This window comes from Dunckerocampus dactyliophorus, chromosome 2 (assembly GCF_027744805.1).
Source record: "Dunckerocampus dactyliophorus isolate RoL2022-P2 chromosome 2, RoL_Ddac_1.1, whole genome shotgun sequence".
NCBI classification, from domain to species: Eukaryota; Metazoa; Chordata; class Actinopteri; order Syngnathiformes; family Syngnathidae; genus Dunckerocampus; species Dunckerocampus dactyliophorus.
This window is the reverse complement of record NC_072820.1, coordinates 45,534,596-45,558,910: the sequence shown is the minus strand read 5'-3', so window position 1 is coordinate 45,558,910 and position 24,315 is coordinate 45,534,596. Positions and strand designations below refer to the sequence as shown.

Below are 24,315 nucleotides of genomic sequence, written 5' to 3'. Positions count from 1 at the left end.
AAAATAGGAGTGGCCGGCCAACCAAAATGAACCCAAGATCGCAGCGGTGACTCATCCAAGAGGTCACAAAAGACCCCACAACAACATCCAAAGAACTGCAGGCCTCACTTCCCTCAGTTAAGGTCAGTGTTCATGACTCCACCATAAGAAAGACACTGGGCAAAAACGAGCTGCATGGAGTTCCAAGACCAAAAACACTGCTGAGCAAAAACAACATTAAGGCTCGTCTCAATTTTGCCAGAAAACATCTTGATGATCCCCAAGACCTTTGGGAAAATACTCTGTAGTGTGACGAGACAAAAGTTGAATTTTTTGGAAGGTGTGTGCCCCATTACATCTGGCGTAAAAGTAACGTTGCATTCCAGAAAAAGAAGATCATATCAACAGTAAAATATGGTGGTGGTAGTGTGATGGTCTGGGGCTGTTTTGCTTCTTCAGGACCTGGAAGACTTGCTGTGATAAATGGAACCATGAATTCTGCTGTCTACCAAAAAATCCTGGCCATCTGTTGGTGACCTCAATCTGAAACCAACTTGGGTTGTGCAGCAGGACAATGATCCAAAACACACCAGCAAGTCCACCTCTGAATGGCTGAAGAAAAACAAAATTAATCCTATTGAGATGCTGTGGCATGACCTTAAAAAGGCGCTTCATGCTGGAAAACCCTCCAATGTGGCTGAATGACAACAATTCTGCAAAGAAGAGTGGGCCAAAATTCCTCCACAGCGCTGTAAGAGACTCATTGCAAGTTATCACAAACGCTGGACTGCAGTTGTTGCTGCTAAGGGTGGCCCAACCAGTTATTAGGTTTAGGGGGCAATCACTTTTTCACACAGGGACATGTGCGTTTGGATTTTTTGTCTCCCTTAAAAATAAAAAGTTTCATTTAAAAACTGCATTTTGTGTTCAGTTGTGTTGTCATTGACTAAGATTTAAGTTAATATTTAAATTTGTATGACGATCTGAAACATGCAAACCATCTGAAACATTCAAAAATATAAGAAATCAGCAAGGGGGCAAACACTTTTTCACACCACTGTATGTATACGGCAACTTAAGCAGGCGCTTTTTAGTAATAAGAACACCACAGTGGATTAGGACTTCATGAGTTAGTCGACATAGATGGGTTGTCAACATAAATGGGACTCATTTAAGCAGGTTCCACTGTATTATTTAAATCAGTGGTTCTCAACTGGTTTGACTGCGAGACCCACCATCACCCCTCAGTGACAAGCAGCGAACCAAATTGTGAAAGTATTTTAATTCAAACGCCTTAAATATCTTATATTTAAAAGGGACTGTAAGCAACGGTTGTGCGGCTGCAGTAAGTGAGTAGCTCATACAAGAACGTGAGGTGCATTCATAGGAATCGGGTCATTGCGTTATTATGTTTTTTTGCCCAGGCACAGACCCACAACCCACTGAAAACGGCTCCATGACCCACTTTTGGGTCACGACCCACCAGTTGAGAATCCCTGATTTATATAACCACCAACACCATCACTTGCATGTGTGACAGTTTCCCTTCACCGTCTTTTCTGTCTCCGCTGCACAGTAACTTACAAAAACATAGTCGGGATTCACTTTTTTCCCAGAATTGTGCAGCTCTGTTGTGTATGGGTGTGTGTACAGGTTCGAATTTCACGGTTTTCACTCTATCACGATTTTTCACTGGCGTCAAATAAAGTTACTGTAATGTGTGGTGAGGCACACATACACCAGACTTGATCTCTGGAACAACAGGCTTTTATTGCAGCTTTGGATGATCTCACGACAGGCACAATAATAATAACATAATCATCATCATAGCAATATCACAGGCAATTGTTGTGGCTGTAATCCACTCCAAGATAAAACTCAACTCTGAACCCCTGAACACATGAGTATGACTCTTATTTATGTCTTAAATGGCTTATTTTTGAGGATATCCGATAATGTCAGCCCACCATTATTATCGGCCCGATATTGGCATAAAAATGTAATATCGGTCAATATAGGTATCAGGTTTTTTCCCTATAATGAGAACCGATAATAAAAAATGCTTTATACAGGCCTATGGGCTCTCGTATTTTCCAGCACGCAAATTATCTCATCAAACCATGTCTCAAGCTTGTAAACATCCGTGTGGCCAGTGGCTTGTGGCTAGCTTGCCGGCTAGCTTGCTCCTTCTATCCATCCATTTCCTATGCCGCTTACCCTCGCTACTAACCTAGCACCTCGTGGGTGCTTGTACTCCTGACTAACGTTATGTCTGTGGTGTCTACCTCGGATGTGGTGTCTACCTCGGATATTATTCCGATATGTGTAACATCACATATCGGTATCTGTATCGGTTGATATCGGAATCGGAAATTGAGAGTTGGATCGGCATATCCAATATCGTCAAAAAATCCAATATCGGACATCCTTACTTATTTTCTATTATGTCTATAATTTAGACGGTCGTAAGCAGGTTTTCTATGTTCTAACAACAAAAATATTGAATTTCTAAATAAGTAATCCTACTTTGCGGAAATTCACAGATCACGGTCGGGTCTGGAACCAATTAACCCCGATAAACGAGGGATTACTGTATTACTTACTGCCTCTTATTAAAATTCCTGGCAGTGTTAATTAAGCCTTGACTTAATGGATTTGTTTGCAAAATGCATTTTTGGTTATTGTTCTCAATTAAACCAAACTCCATATAACTGTCATCATATTTTCTATACTTAGAGAGGTGCGCTAATTACACAAACAAAATTGACTTAATTAAATAAATAAATTAGTTACCACCGTTAACGCATTATTATGACAGCCCTGGGATTTTGTCATGTAACACTAGAAGTCCCAGGGTTTTCTTACTCCTGCTCCCATGCCCACAGGACAGCCGTGTGGTTTAAAATTAATAACTCAATGGCTTACGATTGCCCACCTTTGTTTTGTAAACCCAGCCGTCACCTGTAAGATTAGCGGTTCACGGATAATGACTGATTCTCTGCATATATTAGGATATTTGTGCAGCCACTTGGCTGTCCTTTAGGCATGAAAGTTAGAAAATCCAAATGACTGGGCTGTGGGACTTCTACTGTTAATATACAGTTTTAGACTACATGTTGCGAAATACACTTGTTTTACACTAATAAACTATGAAATTTACAACTTACTAGGTTATAATAGTTATAATATAAGTTGCACCTGCCTTTCAAACGTGCTAAAGAAATATCGACCACAAACAGGTTTAGAGTTTGATAAATCACTTTGCGGGTGCAATGTGATTTATCAATGATTACATTTAGTAATGATTCCATCAATGTAATGTGATTACATCAATGATTACATTTGCACCTCCACCTCCCAATATTTTGTGGGTGCTGATAATCTGCATATATACTGCATATTCATGAAGGCAAACATGCAAAATGGACTGCCACTGCTATCGTGATCATTTGACAGACGCAATCCGCGTTGCACCCTGTTAGCAGATCAGCTTTGCGCAAGCAATCAGGTTTTCACGTGTTTTATACACGCAAACCTTTCAGGCCCATTTGTGTGGCCAGAGCAATCTGACAAGAAAAAATGTAATTTCACAATAATATGAGGAAAAACTGTCATTTTAGTAGTTGAAATATTAAAGAAAAAGACATATATATATGTACATATTGTATATATGTTTTTCGACAGTTTACTTCAAGGGTCCCTGGCATGATTTATCAAGTTGGCTTAATTATATCCATCCATCCATCCATCCATCCATCCATTTTCTATACATTAGAGTCATTAGGGTCGCGGGGGTATGCTGGAGCCTATCCCAGCTGACTTCAGGCGACAGGTGGGGTACACCCTGGACTGGTCGCCAGCCAATCGCAGGGCACATATAGACAACAAACCATTCATACTCACATTCATACCTATGGACAATTTTTGCGTCGACAATTAACCTAACATGCATGTTTTTGGAATGTGGAAGGAAACCGGAGACCCGGAGAAAACGCACGCACGCACGGGGAGAACATGCAAACTCCACACAGAAATGCCCAACGAAGAGTCGAATCCAGATCTTCCCAATCTCCTGACTGTGTGGCCAACATGCTATCATCTAACATGATAGCTTTGGAGTGTATAACTGTCATCTCATCTTTCTGCAACCCTTACATTTTTTTACATGCTTTTATATACAACTCATTGTTTCACCACGACAATGCGAAAATGTTCGCAAAAATTACATTTATAGTTATGGTGCCAGCCATGACGAACTACCTGAACTATTATGAACTATAAATGGAATTTTTGGTAATTTATCGTTCTCTTTCAAAAATCGAACAATGTAGAGCATAGTTACAAGCAATATACAGTATAATTTTAAGCAAAGTTGACAAATCAGATCAGGGCCCTTTTAATGAGCTTCTAACAAAGTAGTTTATTTACATCTGCCATGGTCCAGGTGACATTTTATGCTTTGGGCCTTGAGTTGTATTACAAGTAAAAACAAACTCAACAGTAAAACAATAAGAAACATATATATATATATATATAAATTATTTAGAATGAGTTGTTCGTGACTGCACTAGTATTAATGTTTACGTTTATTTCAAACAAATGTATAAACTTCAGTCTCGCTTTTAAATGTATCAAATGTATCAGAGGAGCAAAACTTACTAGCGATAGACTGATTTACTCATATAAGATGTATGACATGATTTAGTTAGGTTAAGCATTTTGTATCTTAATGTGAAAGAGCTGTGAATAAAATCATATATAATCGTCCTTCGTTTATCTCGGTTAATTGTTTCCAGACCCAAGTGGGATAAGTGAATTTCCGCAAAGTAGGATTCCTTTTGTATAAATGCGTCTGTGTAGGCTCTCAGTCGTACAGGAGTTGTCCATCGAGGGAAAGGCTTCTTGAGACGTCATCTGTACTTCTGTGAAGAAGGTGTCGGACGTTTCGCTCCTCATCCGAAGAGCTTCGTCAACGAACTAATAAGTGCTGGTAGCCTAGGCCTTAAGTACAGTAAGAGTGGGCGGAATATGTGTGCCAACACCCTCCTTCTATTGGTTCCTTACACTAAGCCTGGGCAGAGTAGTGGTATAATCCTCTCCTGCTATTAGCACCTCCGATAAAAGGGAAGTGTCGTTCCCTGAGTTGGGTATGAACGACTCTGATACTGGCTCGTTAGCATCTATTGTCTGGCTCGGCCCTGGCTTCACCTCATTTGCATGACTAAGAGCTGTGGGTTTTGGTCTCAGTAACCTGCTGAACCTGCTGTGTGACAATTAAACCTCGGTGGTTTGAGGTCCAACCCAAACTCACACGTTAGCAATGGGACAATTCCTTGTTATAGTATCTCAACTGTAATGTGATTCAACCGCACGGCAGAAAAAAAAGATTGCCACTTCCATGTACCACTTCCACATGGAATGGGAGGACAACTATTTTTCACTAGGCTGACTCCATGCAGTGCAAGTTAAGGTAATGTAACTTAAGCTAATGTCTCATCATTGTAATGTTACTGACCCTTAGTGACCAGAATACTACATATGACTTGTCAAAACAGCGAATTCATTCATTGTTGAAAAAACGCGATAGGGTAAGGGTGGTGAGGGACGACTAGGTACTTCGCAATTCCAGATCTCCCATTTCCCTTCATGTCTTTTGTACTTTTTTGCCAGCTTGGATGTAAAATAGGTCTTAAATTGTATCCATTATGGTCTTAAAAAAGTCTTAAGTCTTAAATTTGACTTGTTGAAACCTGCAGACGCTCTGACTCTACACATAAAATGAGACATGAAAAATTATGAAGGACGATAAGAGAACCTGCGCTCACAAGGGGCATTTGAACTAGAGCCCGTTTGCTTGTCCCATCACTTCCGTTCTGCTGTTTTACTGAATATGTGGACTATTTCTGATTATTTACTGATTATTTATTTTGTGCAAAATTGCAGCTGTCCCTGCGTTTTCATGAGAGGAGTGACATGTCGTTATGACACACAGGAATGTGGGTGGGTTTCACTTTTTGGATCATTTTGAGTCTTTCTATTATCATTATGAATCTGCTTTGAGCCAGCGCATGACAGTCATTCTGTGACTTTACTCCATGCCCAGCCCTGCACCAAAACAATATAAATATATTGTCTCATCCTATACCCTGCCAAAAATGTACCAATATGTCGTAAAAACTCAATATACTGGCCATACCTGAAGCATGCCCAATTGCTATATGCCAACTAATGTGCATGTGGTCTTTGTGTTCTGACATTTGAACTTCTATCCCCAGTTCTTGTGCATTCAGCGCAATGTTATTTGTCATGCTGTGCATGACAGTTGTGTTTTATTGTTGTAATTTCCTGTCTTTGCCTGCGTTTCCTGTTTGGTTTTTTTTCCAGTGATGGGCGGAGCTTTTAGTTGGTATTATTTGATCAATTAGTACAGCGGCTGAAGCAGCAGGATGGGGCTTCGTTTCCTAAGATTTTCTTGTGTTTCCATGCCACGCCGAGTTACCTGGCGTTCCACTTGTACAGACTGATCTGCTGTTGGATTCCGTATGACTGATGCTGTGTTTTCTCTTTGTTATTGCTTGCCTTGTCCTCGTAATAACCACAAACTGTTTGGCAAAACCATCGCATTGACGACTGTGAATTCCGTGGCAGCTAATGCGCTGCGTTTGTCACACATTCCATTAAGTTGACATGTGGTGAGGCCGAATCTTTCCATCTTTACGCTTCCTACTAAATTGTCTTCGGCTTACCGTTTGTGGTTATCGCTTGGCGCTGTTGGCCTGAAAGCTAACTAGGCAGGGCAGTTTGTGTTTGCATACCGTGAGTCGTCTGATGTGAGCATTAAGACAAGAGCAGTCAGTTGACTCTATGTGTATGACAGGCTGGAAACGTGTAAGAGCTGATAACTGATAACTCTGTAATTACCCTGAGACAGAGTAAAAAAAGAGCTGTGAAGATGGAGGAAGGACTTTGAGACAGAAAATGTGGACAAAGACATTGACTCAAGTGAGAGGAAACAAAAAATATAGACTGTATATCTCGGTGCTTACTTACCTTGGAGCCGCGCTCGTTAAAAATAATTTCCACATCTAAAATCTTGCCAAATTGCTGTGGAAGACAAGAAGGGGAAGGAATGGAGACAAAATAGGATGGGTTAATTAGAATGTAGGGACTATACAGGGCGAAAATGGTCAAGTATTCCATTTTGTAATTATCAAACTCTTCTTGACCTGACAATAAGATTATTAAAATACCCATTTACGCTTAATGCCATTTTATGCTGTGTTTGCTTTGTTGCGGCGATAAAGGCGAGTGAATGCACACACGTGTGTGTGTGTGTGTGTGTGTGTGTGTTGGGACAGAGGCTATACACTGTTAATGAACATTATAAATGCAGATGATACAGCAGTGCAACGTATTGGCACACACCACTGATCTTAATGACGGCCATCATCTAATGTTTGTTTCACTTTAGATAAAACACAATTGGAGTAAGAGTATCTTCAGTTTTCACTTAAAGAAGAAAATTGTGTTGGGATGGAACTCTAAACACGCACATGTATATTAAACCTGTACACTCACATACTGTATATACGTGTGTGTGTGTGTGTGTGTATAAACGTACATATGTGTCTGTATATATGTATATGTGGTGTGAAAAAGCGTTTGCCCTCTTCCTGATTTCTTATTTTTTTGCATGTTTGTCACACTTAAATGTTTCAGATCTTTAAACAAATTTAAATATGAGTCAGTGACAACACAACTGATCATAATTCAGTTTTTAAATGAAACTTTTTATTGTTAAGGGAGAAAAGAAATCCAAACCCACATGGCCCTGTGTGAAAAAGTCATCGCCCCCTAAACCTGGTTGGGCCACCTTTAACGCAACAACTGCAATCACGTGTCTGCGATAACTTGCAATGACTGTCTTATAGCACTGTGGAGGAATTCTCCGTCAGGACAGCAGTATTCATGGTTTCATTTATCACAGCAAGTCTTCCAGATCCTGAAGCAGCAAAACAGCCCCAGACCATCACACTACCACCACCATATTTTACTGTTGGTATGATGCTCTTTTTACGCTACTTTTACGCCAGATGATAATGAGACACACATTTTCCTAAAAGTTTAACTTTTGTCTCGTCACACCACAGAGTATTTTCCCAAAGGGGATCATCAATATGTTTTTTGGCAAAATTGAGACGAGCCTTAATGTTCTTTTTGTTCAGCAGTGGTTTTGGTCGTGAAACTCTGCAATGCAGTCTGTTCTTGCCCAGTGTCTTTCTTATGGTGGAGTCATAAACACTGACCTTAACTGAGGCAGGTGAGGCCTGCAGTTCTTTGGGTGTTGTTGTGGGGTCTTTTGTGACCTCTGGGATGAGTCGTCTTGGGTTCATTTTGGTTGGCCGGCCTCTCCTGGGAAGGTTCACCACTGTTCCATGTTTTCACTATTTGTGTATAATGGCTCCTACTGTGGTTTGCTGGAGTCCCAACGCTTTAGAAATGGCTTTATAAGCTTTTCCAGACTGATAGATCTCAATTACTTTCTTTCACGCAGGGTTTGGATTTTTTTTCTCCCTTTATAATAAAAGGTTTCCTTTAAAAACTACATTTTGTGTTCAGTTGTGTTGTCGTTGACTAATATTTAAATTTGTTTGATGATCTGAAACATTGAAGTGTGACAAACTCAGGAAATCAGGAACGGGGCAAACAGTTTTTCACACCACTGTAGATTGGTTGTTTTTTTAATAGGGGTGTAAAGGTACATGTCGTCATATTTTTTGGTACGGAGTCTTCGGTTCGGTACAGAGACATACGAAATTCCATGCGGTATGCATTAAAAGTGAAAGGCAGGAAGTGTGTCTTGCGTCATGCATTTACTCGGTAATCAAATGCAAGTTGTCACAAAAGGCAAGGTATTCGCCAGACATGCAGGACAGCTCCACAGTCCTGGGGAATGTGCTTTACCACCGCCATGAAGCGAGGTCTGGAAACATGCAGAACACCTCCACAAGTGTGCTGTCCAACTTTTGACTAGTGCGACGCTGCCTGGAGACACCCTTCCACTGTTTCTGACACTTCTCCTTCCCGGTGAAATACGTAAGCCAGAGGTGTTGAAAGTACGGCCCGGGGGCCATTCATTGATCGTGGTTGGGTTTTTTTTGTGGCCCGCGGAACATTGTAGAAATAATATAAGGAAAAAAAAACTAGCAAAATTATTGCAACTATGGAGGCCTGGGTTACCTTCGACTGACCTATAAAATAACCTTAAATATGTCAAAAACAAAAACAGCACAAGCAAACAGTTTAAGGGCACAAACACAGCACAAACCAAGTTTTGCCCTCTGTGGAAGAAAGTTTAGACAGCCCTGACGTAAATGGGCAAAGATCAATAGACAAGACAAAAGCAATGAGCTGGCATTTTTCAGCTACAAGCCGGAACTCCTAATGCTGCACTCCAGCCAAAAAGGAACTTAAGTTTACTCAAAATAATACAATCATTCACCGTGTTCAAACTCTTACTGTTGTACTTAACTGCATTGTTTCACTTTGGTAAAAAGAAACCTTGTAAATTCTGATACAGTATACCATATTTATAGTTTTTTAATTCAATAAATCTGTTTATTGGCTATGTAGCTATATGGATTGTATTTTTTACCCTTACCGTACCAAAAATAAACCGAATGTGTATTCGCGGAAGTACTTTTGTGAAGTGCGTATCGAGGCTTGTATCCATTAGGTTGACTGACTCGAGTTTAGACATCTTAAACTCCATCCATCAATTCATCCATCCATCCATCCAACTGTCTTCTTCTACTTATCCGGGTTTGGGTCGTGTTGGCAGCAGCCTCAGTGGTGAAGTCCTGAATTTCTGGTCTCCGGCCACCTCGTCCAGTACCCACACCAGCTGTGATACATAATCCCTCCAGTGTGTCCTAGGTCTTCCCCGAGACCTCCTCTCAGCTGGGCATGCCCAGAACACCTCACCAGGGAGGCGTCCAGGAGGCATCTGGACTAGACACCCGAGCTACCTCAATTGACTCCTCTCAATGTGAAGGAGCAGTGGCTCTACTCTGAGCTCCTTCCAGATGACCGAGCTCCTCACCCTATCTCTTAGCGTGAGTCCAGCCACCCTACAGAGGAAGCTGATATCATCCATTTGTATCCGCGATCTCCTTCTTTCGGTCACGACTCAAAGCTCATGACCATAGGTGAGTGTGGGAACTTAGATCGACCGGTAAATTGAAAGCTTTGCCTTCCGACTCAGGTCTCTCTTCACCACGACGGTCCGGTACAGCGATCGCATTACTGCAGACGCTGTGCCATCCCTCACTCGTGAACAAAACCCTGAGATACTTAAACTCCTCTACCTGGGGCAAGACCTCACTCCCAACCCAAAGAGTGCAATCCACCCTTTTCCGACTGAGAACCATGGCCTCAGATTTAGAGGTACTGCCGCACAGTGGCAGAGTATTTCGCAGTCAGGAGATCTGGAAGATCTCCGCTTGGGCATCTCTGTGTGGAGTTTGCATGTTCTCTCCGTACGTGTGTGAGTTTTCTCTGGGTACTCCCGGTTTCCTGGCACATTAAAAAACAGGTGAACTGGCGACTCTAAATTGTTGTTATTCCAAGGGAAGAAGTAAGCCAAATGCTCTTAGAAGATTCCTAAATTGAGATCAAATTTGCTTTTATGAGGCTAGATTTCAGCAAAATGTTTTTACATATTCTAGATGTAGAAGTATTATTCTTAGATTTTCCTATAGACAAACAACCATTCATACCTGTTGACAATTTTTAGAGTCTCCACTTAACCTATCATGCATATTGTTGGAATATGGAAGGAAACCAGCGTAGACAGAGAATACCCACGGGGGGAGCGTGCGGGTTCTGCACAGAGGTGTTCCGACATGATTTTGAAGCCGGGTTGTGGGGCCAACATGCTATCCACTCGGCCACCGTGCAGCTAACATCTCTTCTTGTTGGCATGTTAGTTATTTTGGTTACTTCTTCACCAGTCTGAGCTTTTCAACAAGCATGAAGCAAATTATATGGATGGAACTTTTTTATTTAAAACGAATCAAGTTTAATAAATGTACACATTTACACAGATTTTATGATGAGATCTAATATAATAAATCATGGTACACGCAATACAACCAAATTAGCCAAATGTATACAGACCTGTCCAAAAACATTTGTCCACGACCGCATCAATTGATGAAAAACACAACATTGTTTTTTTTTTTTCAAAAATAACAAGCAAAAAATAACAATTGCTTTCATTTGGCCATCACTAAGAAACAGTACTCCATTAAAGTTACATAACTACTGTATTGTATATAATCACATTCCATTAGTACCACAGGTGCAAAAGTACATGTATTCATAATTTGAGTTTTGGGTACAGACTTTTCGGTTAAGTACAGAGTACAAACGACTACAATTTGTTAGGCTTTCGCTGTATGCATTGTTCTTTCCACCCCCCAGAGAGAAAGACACATCCCATCTGTGTCTCTCACTTTCTCAAGCTAACCCATCGAGGCAGATGTCTGCCCCACCCTGTGAAGACTGCATGAAGATCCGAGTTTAATGGCGTGCTGAATCTGAACTCATGAGCTCATGTTCAGCACTAACCTTGCCAGTCAGTATGATAATGCTCAGCCTTGCATTCTGCATAACTAGACCTTGAATCACACGCTTTATTTCAATAAATAAATAAAGATGCCGACAACAGACAAAAGGCAAGGTCAAAGTGCCTGCCATGCCAAAACATTTCATATTCACAAAGTGCATAATGTACGGATAATCGATACACAGTATTATTTTAAAGAGCTCATGACACCAAAATACTTCCACCATCAACTGTCCTGGCTATCTTTATTCAACACAAGCACTGATGCAGATGTAAATAAATAAACCCCAGAAGACGTTTGACCATGGACAAGTGTGCCAAGGTGGCAGTAAGTAAAGCCACATTTGTTCTGTTAGATATAATGTACAAATTTTAAAATAATAATATGGGTTTCCATGCCAAATTTTGAGGCATAAACGGCGATTGCTGCTCAGTCGTCTTCTATCTTGCAGTCGATCTGTCAGTGTCAGTCATGCCACTCAAACAACATACCCTTTTGTGCATGTTATATCACACTCATCACAACACAATATCAGTGAATATTCTTATTGTGTTATTATATTTAATATTTCTCTTTCTTTGCTTTGCTGTTTGTCCATAGCTGTGTTTTGTTGAGTGTGGTCGCTGCAAAGCGTCCTCGATGTGACGTCGCTGGGGTTTTTTCACTCGTATTTTATAGCCGTTTACTGGCAAAATGACAAAAAGGGTTTATTAAGTGAGTGATCCCTTGGTTAATTGATTCCAGACTCGAATTTACGCAAAGTAGGATTTCTTATATAGAAGTGGAATATTTTCCGAGTTAGAACATAGAAATTATGTTTATGACCTTCTAAATACGGGTTTTAACATTATTAGAGGCCTCTAGACATGAAATAACACCTCTATAGTCACCTCTACACTCTTATTACCCAATATAGTAGACATAATCAGAGAAAAAATGTCATTTAAGACATAAAAAAAGTTGCAAAAAATGTGTGAGGACGTGTGAAGATAGAAAGTGACATTGAGTTTTAGCTTGTAGTGGATTTCGGCCGCAACAGTAGCCCATGTTATTATTTTGATTATTATGTTATATGTATGGTAGTGGCCAGTGTAGAATACTACATAGTAACACGTCTTTCAATGCATCTTCTGAATGCCTTATATTTGTATTTTAGTTCATTTAGCCAGTTTTATGTTTGAAAATGCTTAGACAAGAAATATGTAACATTTGCTTCAATATGCCTATTTTTGAATAATAACAGGCTGTATTCAACCACAAAACAGCATGATTTATTAATTAATATACTTTTGAAAAATCGTGATAGAGTGAAATTCGAACCGCGATGTGGCGAGGGACGACAAAACATTTTTTTGGTGACATAAGCACTTCAAGTTGTATGAACATTTGATTTTAAATAGTGAAAGACTATATTAATCATATATTTGCATGTGACCATATGACAGACTTGATCGACATAAAAATCAATATATGTTTTTAAACACATCACTGCACGCTAGTATATAGTACACTTTTAGGATACAACCGTAAATGGGGTTTCTTTCTTGCTTAGGACATAATTAAACAGGAGGTCATTTCGGTCAGGTAGTAAATTGTATACTGTAAGTTAAACAGGAGACCATACATTAGGTCTTACCCGTCGTCGGTCTTAAAAGTTCGGCATTAGACCAGTCAATTGGTGGTCTGCAGGCCATATCCAGCCCGCCAGAGTGTTCCATTTGGCCCCCAAAATAAAATCACTGAATTCAGGACACAGTATTGGCACTAAATGTATTGTGAAAATACCCCACATTAGGGCTGATTTTGTTTGACTTCACTCATCTCACTTTAAGCCCCGGTCACACCCCCCGAACTTTGCTGTAACGTCCCTGGAGTGGTGAAAAAAAATCATCACCGCTCGTACCCGAGCACAAAATGGGAAAAAAAATAGAAAACACGGGCGTTGTCCTAGCGGTGCACCGCTGAAGCCGCCGTTGCTTTAGTGTTGGTTTAACGGTAGCGAACGTTGGTTTAGCGGTGACGCGAGCGTTGATAGAGCGGCGTTCTGCGCATGCGGGCTGGTGGGATCCTCATTGTTCTGTGGGTGGTGTCGAATAAACAAGACTACTAGTTATTTATGACTTTAATCGCCAGGTCTGCTCGCATGCAGCTAAGATTTTTGCGTTGGCGTAGCGGACCCAAGCGTCCATGAACTTCCGTCTAGCGGTGCCAAACTTTGACTGGGCGTTGTTGGAGCAGTGATTAACTTTGCCATAGCGGAAAATTGCCTGCTCCTCACCGCTGGCAATATTTTGTGCAGCTCAAAACTTTCGGAGCGGTAGGAGGGACCATCAGCGGTGGCCGAGCGTATACGGCGTTGCCTTCACGGGGGCCAACTTCTGTTAAACGGTGGTGCAGACGTTGCACCAATCTGCCTGTCGATCTTGCGCTCCATCCATCCCCCACTCGTGAACAAGACCCTGAGGTACTTAAACTCCTCTACAGGATCTCATCCTCGACCCGGAGATGGCACTATCTGGGAAAAAACCATGGACTTGGACTTGTTGGTGCTGATTCTCATTCCAGCTGCTTCACATTCGGCTGCGAAACGATCCAGTGAGTGTTTAAGATCACGGCCCGATGAAGCCAGCAGGACCACATCATCGGCAAAAACCAGAGACACAATCCTGCAGTCACCAAACTGGCAACATGGCAATACAGATATAAACTCTCCTCAACACCCTGGCTGTGCCGAGAAGATTTGTAACAGAATCCGTTACAAAGGGTAGCCCTGGTGGATTCCAACCCTCACTGGAAATGAGTTCGACTTATTTCCGGCAATGCGGACCAAGCTCTGACACCGGTCAGGGGAGCAAACCACCTGAATTAGGTGGTCCGGTACCCCATACTCTCACAGCACTCCCAACAGGATTGCTTGAGGAACAAAGACAAATGCCCTCGCCAAGTCCACAAAAAACATGCATCGGTCCGACTGTGGTGGAGAGCTGAGCCAAAAGGCAGAGCTCTTAAATTACCAGCCGAGCTAAGCTCCTACCCTATGGTAATGAGCATTGGGTAGTGACCGAAAGGACAAGATTGTGGGTACAAGTGGCCGAAATGAGTTTTCGGCATTGGCTGGGTGAGAAGTACTGTCATCCGGGAGAAACTTGGAGTAGAACCGCTGCTCCTCCACATTGAGAGGAGCCAGATGAAGTGACTCGGTCATCTGGTCAGAATGCCTCCTTGACGCCTCCCTGGGGAGGTGTCCACGGCATGTCCAACCGGTAGGAGGCCTCGGGAGGAAACGTTGGAGAGACTATGTCTCTCAACTGGCCTGGGAACATCTCGGGATCCACCAGGAGGAGCTGGACGAATTAGTCAGGAAGAGGGAAGTCTGGGCTTCCTGCTTAGGCTGCTACCCCCGCGACCCTACCTCGGATAAGCAGACCACAATGGATGGATGGACTTGTGGTTTGATTTGTCCTTTCTTGTAGCTTGTAGCTTGTTGCTTCTAGCTACATAGACATGTGTTTATATGTTGAGCAATTACCATAGCAACACAACAAAACACTAAAACGAAGAGAATATGTTTGAGGGTGATCCTGGTCCTTTCAGGAGCAGCCACATGATCCGACCTTCAATTAGCACACTGTGCAACGTATTGTTCCAATTACATAAAACAATCTTTTAAATAATTTATTTCCACTAATGCGTGTGTGTATTTGTGGATGTGTCTGTTTGTGTTTGGCACTGATCACAGACCCACACTCGGCTGTTTGTCTGGGACTACACACCACTGAAGAAGCAATTTTGTTCGGCTCGCACTGTTTTCTCTCTGATCACACAATCTGGGCCTTTCTTCCTCCCAGTGGTAGGTTGCATTTGGAGTGTGCACAACCTCGGTGATGAATGTAACTTAATTTAGTGTAAAACAGAAGCTGCCACATGGTTTGGCTTGGGAATGCACACGCACTGTGTTTTATTCATAAGCTAAAAATGTTAAGGCCAGCAACAAAAGTTTCCGCAATCATGGCCGATATCAAGTAGACGTATGTGATATTAACAATACAAATTCATACGTTTTTTTCCAATTGAAAACCAATCTTTCCTGTGCTTTGAGGTTATTTTTTTAAAGGTGATTTAAGACATGCGTCAAAACCGATCCCTTAACATAAGAGATAGTCATAGCACCATTCCAATGATGCAAATTAGCCAATCTTTGGATTATAACTACACTGCACAGCCTCAGATGCTGAACACGTTAGGGGGGGAGCCTTGTGGAATTTGGAGAGGCAAATGAGTAGGGTAGCTTTTAACAGGCACATTAAAAATAATTCCCTTGTTGGGGATGCTGGGTTGCCTGCAATGCTGGAATGCTCTCGAACAGGTGATTAGACAGGAGTAGGTGTCATTAAAACCCCATTACCACAAAACCTAACCCCTAGCATGGGCACACACACACACACACACGCATGCGTAGATGGTAGCTGTGTGTTGAGTATCTAATGACTCATTTAGGACCCCTACCTCTGGGAGTGTGACAGTAAGGACCCTTTTGCGGTTGGCTCACTAAGTGCCTGTTTATTAATTAAACACCGCCAATTTCTCTGGGGACAGCAGTCCTGCATCTCAGCTTGTCAGCTTTTACCCTGTGTCAGGCTAAATGAACAACAGCCCAGCATGGGTACAAACATTTTGCATTTCGGGGCGATTTCAGCCACACCAAGGTTGAGAAAACAGAATTAATGGAGTGATGCTGTTTAGGCAATTACCAGACTTATTTCCCTGAGTATAATTCCATAATTTCCTCCCTGATGTCACTATTTAATTATGTCTTAGCTCAAATAAGATCTATTTCTTTTGATGCTGTGCTTCTATGCAAAATAATGACTTTATTGGCAGCCTAAGTTCAACTGGTTTTGGAGGTTACGTTACGTTTATTGTTCCCAATACACACAAGCCTTGGGATTCGCCTTTGATTGTACTTCTTTATATGGCTTTGTTTAATGTTCTCATAATGCTTTTCTATTACAACTTTGTCTGAAATGACTCAGAATTCCATTTGTCGTAATGCCCAGTTATTGCCTTTGTTTGCATTGCGGTGGTAGTCTAGCGGAACTGTAATAGCAGATTAAGCCTGCTGCTCACACGCCCCAATTTAAGTGAAAGGAGACTATCTCTGAAATCTGTGGTGTGGTGAAGGCACATTTTAGAGAAGGGGTAGGGAACCTATGGCTCGGTAGCCAGATGCGGCTCTTTTGATGACTGCATCTGGCTCTCAGACATGTCTTAACACAATAAAATTATATATATACAGTATTTCTTTTGCTGACATTTTAAAGTTAAACAGGAATCACAGTGTTAAAAATGATCAAAAAAAATAATCAAAATATTAAACTTTCTTATACGTTTTAATCCATTCATCCATTTTCTCATTCCACCGTGTTCTTATCACTAAAAAGTGCCTGCTTAAATCGATATTGACAAACACAGTCGACCGCATTTGTCGTCATAAAGTTTGACAACAAAAGCGGTCATTTCTACGAAAAATTGGTTTATGTTGCCTTCATCATTCCAATTAGCCAATCACCTTCAAATAGTCGAACATGCTGTTTTTGGAATGCAGGGAGGAGCCAGAGTACCTGGAAAAAATCTACGCACACACAGGGAGAACATGCAAACTCCACACAGACATGACCAAAGGGAGACTTGAACCCTCAATCTCCATGCTAACCGCTCGGCCACCGTGCAGCTTGCGTTAGTGTTTTGTATGGTGTCACATTAGTGCCAAAATTTACGTGCATGAAAACCATAATCAGCGCACATAAAGACCATTCTCCTTGCTCCTTCGGTATTTCAATAACCGGTTGCTGCTACTCCCTCCTTGCTCACTCTGTGATTTCTCTACACTCTGAGTTTTGCCACACTCGAATAGATGGTCCTGCAACCCCCTGCTCCTTTCTGATTGGTCACTTTAAACGTATACTGTCACAGCCATTCCAGGCAGGCAGAGTCGGGTCGGGACATTGTTACGTCTTTTGTTCCTTATCGTGTGTCAGTAAACCATCACAATTACTCCCAAGTTGTTCAATAGTGTAAATTCATAATTTAAATATGTATCTATGTCGTCAAATGTCCTGGAGGAGGGGCACAATGGCGAGCGTCTGTTGGCTGGCTCTGCACCCATGGGGCCCCGGCCGGGCATAGCCCATGAGCTCACCACCCTCAATCCCACCAAGACATCTTCCAACGAGGAAGCAGTGCCTAGGGACTCCGCGGTGGGTTCTCCTATCTCTGGGGCTGAGGTTGCCGAGGTGGTCAAAAAGCTCCTCAGTTGGCAGGGCCCCAAGGATGGATGAGATCCGCCCAGAGTTCCTCAAGGTCCTGGATGCTGTGGGTGTGTCTTGGCTGAACGGACTCTGCAGCATCGCGTGGACATCGGGGGCGGTGCCTCTGGATTGGCAGACCGGGTTGGTGGTCCCGCTTTTTAAGAACCGGAGGGTGTCGTGGGATCACACTTCTCAGCCTTCCCAGTAAGGTCTATTCAGGGGTTCTGGAGAGGAGGATCCGTTGGATAGTTGAATCTCGGATTCAGGAGGAGCAGTGTGGTTTTCGTCCTGGTCGTGGAACTGTGGATCAGCTGTACACTCGGCAGGGTCCTTGAGGGTGCATGGGAGTTTGCCCAATGAGTCAGTCCTAAATTTTCAACCACATTTTGCCACCATGACGACCCGCCCTACTCTGCCTTCGATTTACTGTGACCTGGAGACAGTAGGCGTTTAAAGTGACCAATCAGAAAGTAGCAAGGGGGTTGCAGGACTGTCCGTTCAATTAAAAATCTCAGACTGTTCACTTGTTTTCGACATTAGCCCCTTTTTAAGAACTTGTGGTTTGAATTGTCACCTGTTTTCCTAAATCAGCTATGTTTAGCTTTTAGCTAACATTTTTGTAGTTACATGGGCATGTATTTATTGATAATGAGCAGTTACCATAGGACTCACTAGGGTCGCGGGGGTATGCTGGAGCCTATCCCAGCTGACTATGGGCAAGAGGCAGGGTACACCCTGGACTGGTTGCCAGCCAATCGGTCCTACGGTTTGAAAAGGGTGAATGTACCGTATGTATGTGTATTTGTTTCGTTGATTCTAATAGTGCTTGCTGGAAGGAAATGTCTACTATTATCTTGAAGGTAAATGCTTCCTGCAACAGATTCCACCAGTAACTGGAGTCTTTCCCTGAGTGGTAGGACTTATGTGTTCAACGGGACTGCCTGAACACTATCAGATATTCTGTCTCTACTGTAGTTATTATGCTTTCCTATTCTTCTATTTCCTTCTTTTTCCTAGTCTGGTCTCATCACTGGTTAATTGACCAGTGACTTGGAAAATCCACTAAGTGACTGGAGACTGTTGGGAGAAAGTATACAAAGTCCCATCCTTGTTGAAGAATACACAAATCCAAACACACGCAGACACTTATTCCAGCACTCCTAGCTGGAGCTGTCACCCTATTTTCAACTAATGAGGATAAACTCCCTTTTAACCTCGCTGAAGAATCCCATTAATTGTGTCTCCACTGATGGGCCCTTCCATTGCCATGCCTTCTCCTTACATCCAGCACCAAGAGACCTTGGAAAGCTAGCATCGCTGCTTGCGAGGAGCAGATGTTTCAGCGCATTCATGAAACAGAAAGGTGGGTGTGGGAGTTGGAGAAGCAGAACTCCAATGTCTAATATTAAATATGAAATATTCATACTAGTGCTGCATTTGTGTGTGTACACTGACATGTGGAAGTGTTTATATATACGTGGATGCAGAAAACAGTACTTGACTGACTATAAATCAGAGCAAAAGTCCTGAGCACACAGACATCCATTCATAGATGGCACAGCCTGGGCTGGTATCACTGGTTCCCTCCATGATACTTGTGCTAAATTTTGTACCTCTTTTTTGATGTTCAAATAATGGTATGGTCAGGATCGGTATAGGTCAGATACTGGCCAAATTTACCGGATTGGATATCGTAAAAATGTATAACCCGTCCAAAAGACCAGAGTATCGTGTAAATGCAGCGGCTGCAATGCACTGTTGCTGGAGCGTGACTCAATTAGCTTAGCACCGTTGATATGTCAGCTGTGTGGAGTTACATTACAGTACATGCAAACAGGAAACTCTAGCTGAAGTAAATCTGGATACACATTTATAGACCAGTTCAGGCAGAAATTCTCGTTTTTGAAGACCACACCCTCAATTAATGTCAGATAAATTTTAAATAAACAAGAACAAGAAAAATGTTTACATTCATATACAGATACCAGTGATGCTATGCAGCCTTTAGTCGGGAAAGCAACAAATCAAGCAAGCTGTCCTGATGGACCCCATAACTTTCAGTAAGACGAAACAAAAGTAAGAACACTGAATAATTTATTTTCTAATATTTCTGACACACACACACACCTGTACCGCTGCAACCACTAACTCATGTGGTGAGTTCATTTTGGGTGAAATACAAAACCTAAAACTTAGCTATTTGTGTCGAATGATTTTTATTTAAATGGAATTGCAATCTGCTGGCAGGTAATTCTTTGATAAATAAAATTCTCAAATAAAAAATAAAAAACACCGCATGAAGTCATGAAGACATGTCTGATATGATGGAGTGGAAACAAGTTCTCCTCCCATTCCTTGTGGCACGTTTTTGGCTTCTTAAATTTAGAAGAAATACATTTGAGGCTAACTGGCTAGCTCTGTCTCGAGTCCCTGCACCTGCAGCATAAGAGTTGCGCAATGTGAAATAATGAATAATAGGAGTGTAAAGGTGACCATAGCCGTGTTATTTCATGTCTACAGGGCTCTAATGATGTTAAAAAATGTACTTAGAAGGTCATAAACAGGTCATAAACAGACATAAACAGGTTTTAAGCTCTAACTACAAAAATATTCCAGTTATGAACACTGAGTCCTTTATCACGGAACTTAATTTATCGGGTGTGGAATCAATTAACCGCTATAAACGAGGGCCCTATGTGCCTTGCAGTTGGTTGGTGACCAGGGTGTACCCTGCCTCTTGCCCAAAGTCAGCTTGGAAAAGACTCCAGCATACCCCCGTGACCTTATTGAGGACAAGCGGCGAAGGAAATGAGTCAATGTCTCAATCTAATATAGTGTAATCTATAACGTCTAAAGTTGATTCATACAGATTCCAACATAGAAAATATTTTTAAAAAACAAACAAAAAAAACATCTAAAATACATCTAATTAAAAACATTTCAGTGTAAAAAACATAAGAAGTTGAGGAGCGCTGAGATCTCGCAGAAGAAGAAGGTACATTTTTTGGGGTGTTTCCAAAAAGTCGCAAAAGGTCTACGAAAACATGAAACACGCGTACTGTGAAGGTTTGTGCATATTTATCATGAAAATGTTGGCGGGATATTGAATTCTACAACATCCAGGGCCTTGAGAGGTTCCAGTTCTCTAATAAATCACGGCTTGCTCATTTCTGGTACAAAACAGGACATAAATAACTATTGAGTGTCCAGGTTTTACACTTCGTTTGACCTTAAAAGGCTTTGATGCAGCAAAGCAATGTCATGACAGGTTGGTTAGTGGCTTAATGTTTAATGGGGCAGTTTGTTATTTCATTTAACCCAATGATTTATGTCTGCAAATAGTCTGTACACGCATCTGAAACAACAACTAAATGCTTCATTCTACATGTGCAAAGACAAGTGGGGCATACAGTAGCTCGCTATTTACCATTCTGACTTTCAGAGGACCACTTAAGGACAGACATGCAAGATAAAACATTAATAAACCTTACCTAATTTGGGTTAAAGGGCATGCAAGGTGTGAATTATTTAGTTTCATGATGAGGGGATGGTAAGCTAGTTCAAGGGACACACTTGAAATGTCGGGGAGTATAACGGTACACCATAATCACAGTTCGGTATGTTTTACGGTAACGGTTCAGGTCATTATGAGTACAGTAAGGGAACAAATTGTAAAACATAAAACTACTTTTGTGTAAAAAGCTTTAATGGTTTTTAGAACATCGCACACCTTCGCCCCTCTCACGCTCCGTCTCTGCAGCTGAAACCCTCATTCATGCTTTCTTCACATCACACCTCGACTACTGCAATATCAATCTCTATGGCACACCCACCAATCACCTTCACAAACTCCATCCATCCATCCATCTTCTTCCCGTTATCTGAGGTCGGGTCACGGAGCAGGGAAGCTCAGACTTGCCTCTTTCCGGCGACTTCATTCAGCTCCTCCTGATGGATGCCAAGGCGTTGCCAGACCAGTTCAGAGACATAGTCTTGCCAACGTGTCCTTTCCCGAGGGCTCCTACTGGTCGGACATGCCCTGAACATCTCGCCAGGCCAGATGCCCGAGCCACCTCCTCTGGCTCTTCCCAATGCAGAGGAGTAGCGGTTCTACTCCAAGTTTCTCTCAGATAACAGCGCTTCTTACGTTATCTCTAAGGCAGCCCCCTACGGAGGAAACTCAATTTGGCCGCTCGTATCCGCGATCTTGTCTTGACAAATTGCAATGCGTTCAAAACTCTACCACCGGTCTCCTCACAGGTACCCATTTCCAAGACCACACCACCACTCTCCTTGAGAACCTCCATTGGCTCCCTGTCCCTTACTGCATCCAATTCAAAATCCTCTTACTCACCCATAAACCACTTTATAACCAGGCCCCCTCTTACCTTAAAGACTTGCTGCAGCCCAACACCCTCCGCTCCTCAAATGCAAACTTCCTGACTGTCCCTCGAACCAAGCACCAAACCTGCGTGGGTAGAGCCCTCTCTGATGCCGCCCCTTCCCTTTGAAACTCACTTCCACCACACAGCTGTGACACTGCTGACCTTGCCGCCTATAATACTAACTCGAAAACAAGCCTGTTCTGCACTGGTTTTAACTTATAACTCATTAAAACTTACACATTTAGTATTACATCACATTGCAATCTTTTAATCTTGCCTTCTGTATGCACTTTTTAATCACATTTGCTCTGAATTCTGTGCTTTTTGGTTGTTTTTTTGTTATTTTTGTACATTCGTATTTGTTTGCTTTTACCTTGATCAAAGCGTCTTTAAGAAAATGTATACTTACCTTCAAATCTGGTGTATAAGCCGCTACTTTTTCACACGCTTTGAACACTGCGGCCTGTACAGTGATGAGGCTAACTTATAGCTAAAAACTACATTTCCCATTATGCTTCAGGAAGTCATGACGGGGATGAGTGAAGTGGAAGCTGTTGTGAGGTCTTATGCAGCGATCTCTGAGACATCTTAAGTATGTTTGATCAAGTGTGGAATTACTACGTCTTCTGTTTGGACTGCTCGGACCGCCAACCGTCCACTATCACCAATGGGTTTCGAAAGGCTGGACTACTGTGTGATAAAGAGCTACAGCTCAAGCTGTACAACGAAAGAGAGCGAGAGAGACTGACAAAGTGTGTGACGAAGGAATTATGAGGCAGTTTGTTTGTGACGCTGAAGAACACGACTTGAGTGTTTTTAGTTTTTAGGAGGAGGAGGGGGAGGAGGACGGAGATGAATGACTTTTCTGGTAGTCTGTTTAACAAGTCATCTTACACTCACTGTTCAGCACTGGTTAACTCTGCATATTACAAACACTGCTCTGTTTATTTAATAAATAGTTTGAAAAACATCTTTCTGTGCAACATCTTTCTGTGTACTAAGTGTCCCATGTTACGACATGGACACAGATGTGGCCTACAAATGTAGAAATCTTCTTTTCTCTTTAAATTTAGTGGGTGCGGCTTATATACCAGTGTGCTCTATAGTCCGGAAATTACGGTATTATTCATTATGAGAATGAAACATAAAACCTGTAAATGGTAATTCTCCAATAAATACAATTCTCAAATAAAAAAATATAACATAACCTATTAACAATGAATTCATTTTATTTTTACATAATGCTGAGCACCCCTGGTTTACAGTGTTTCTTTTTAGGAAAACGATGCAGACAAGTACAACAGTTTGATTATTAGTTTCGTAAATGGAAGTTGCTACCGTATATCGGCTGAAGTGCAGCATTAATAGCTCCAACTTGTAGCCCCATTCCCTATATCGAGTGAACACGTTTTTCATCTTATCCACTTGTCTTTGTCCATTCATGTATTTCACAGAGGCCCCGTGTTCCCAAAAAGAAGACTTGAACGGGGGAAGAGGGTCTCCAGGCTCCAGACTCCGGCTCACCACAGGCTGAGCTGCACTGTATTTGTTTACCGAGTAGATACATAATGAAAAGGTGCACTTCCTGTCCCTCGCTTAATGTTTACTGTATGGAAAATTGCTATGCCTCTGTGCTGAACCGAATAATTACAAATACATGTACTGTTACCACTCTAGAAATGATGTAATTGATGGCTTTTAGCGTTAAATTGTTGTTTTAATAGACATACAGGATACTGTGGAGTGTCTTTGGCCAATGTAATGTCTGCATTGCTCCTTTGCATGTACTTCTACGCATGTTGTGTACAACTGTTACTTTTATCCTGCCTTGGCAGTGATCAAATCCATCCATTTTCAATACCACTTGTCTTCCATAAGGTTTGGATGAGCAGCATCGTACACTCAGGACTAGTCGCCTGTCAATCACAGGGCACATATAGACAAACACCATTCACACCTTTGTACAATTTAGTGTGGCATACATGATTGTGAGATGTGGGCCACGAGTTGAGC

The 24,315-nt window shown here is 41.9% G+C and overlaps 1 protein-coding gene across 6 annotated transcripts in view; it reads right to left on the bottom strand.

Annotated features, from left to right (window-relative positions):
* rbfox3a (RNA binding fox-1 homolog 3a) overlaps positions 1 to 24,315 on the bottom strand; it is a 592,196-nt gene that overhangs the window by 52,873 nt on the left and 515,008 nt on the right. For all 6 annotated transcript variants that reach the window (XM_054768103.1, XM_054768106.1, XM_054768108.1 and 3 more), the window contains one exon: positions 7,030 to 7,083. In XM_054768103.1, the coding sequence (XP_054624078.1) occupies positions 7,030 to 7,083 (54 nt within the window). The remainder of the gene's footprint in view (positions 1 to 7,029; positions 7,084 to 24,315) is intronic.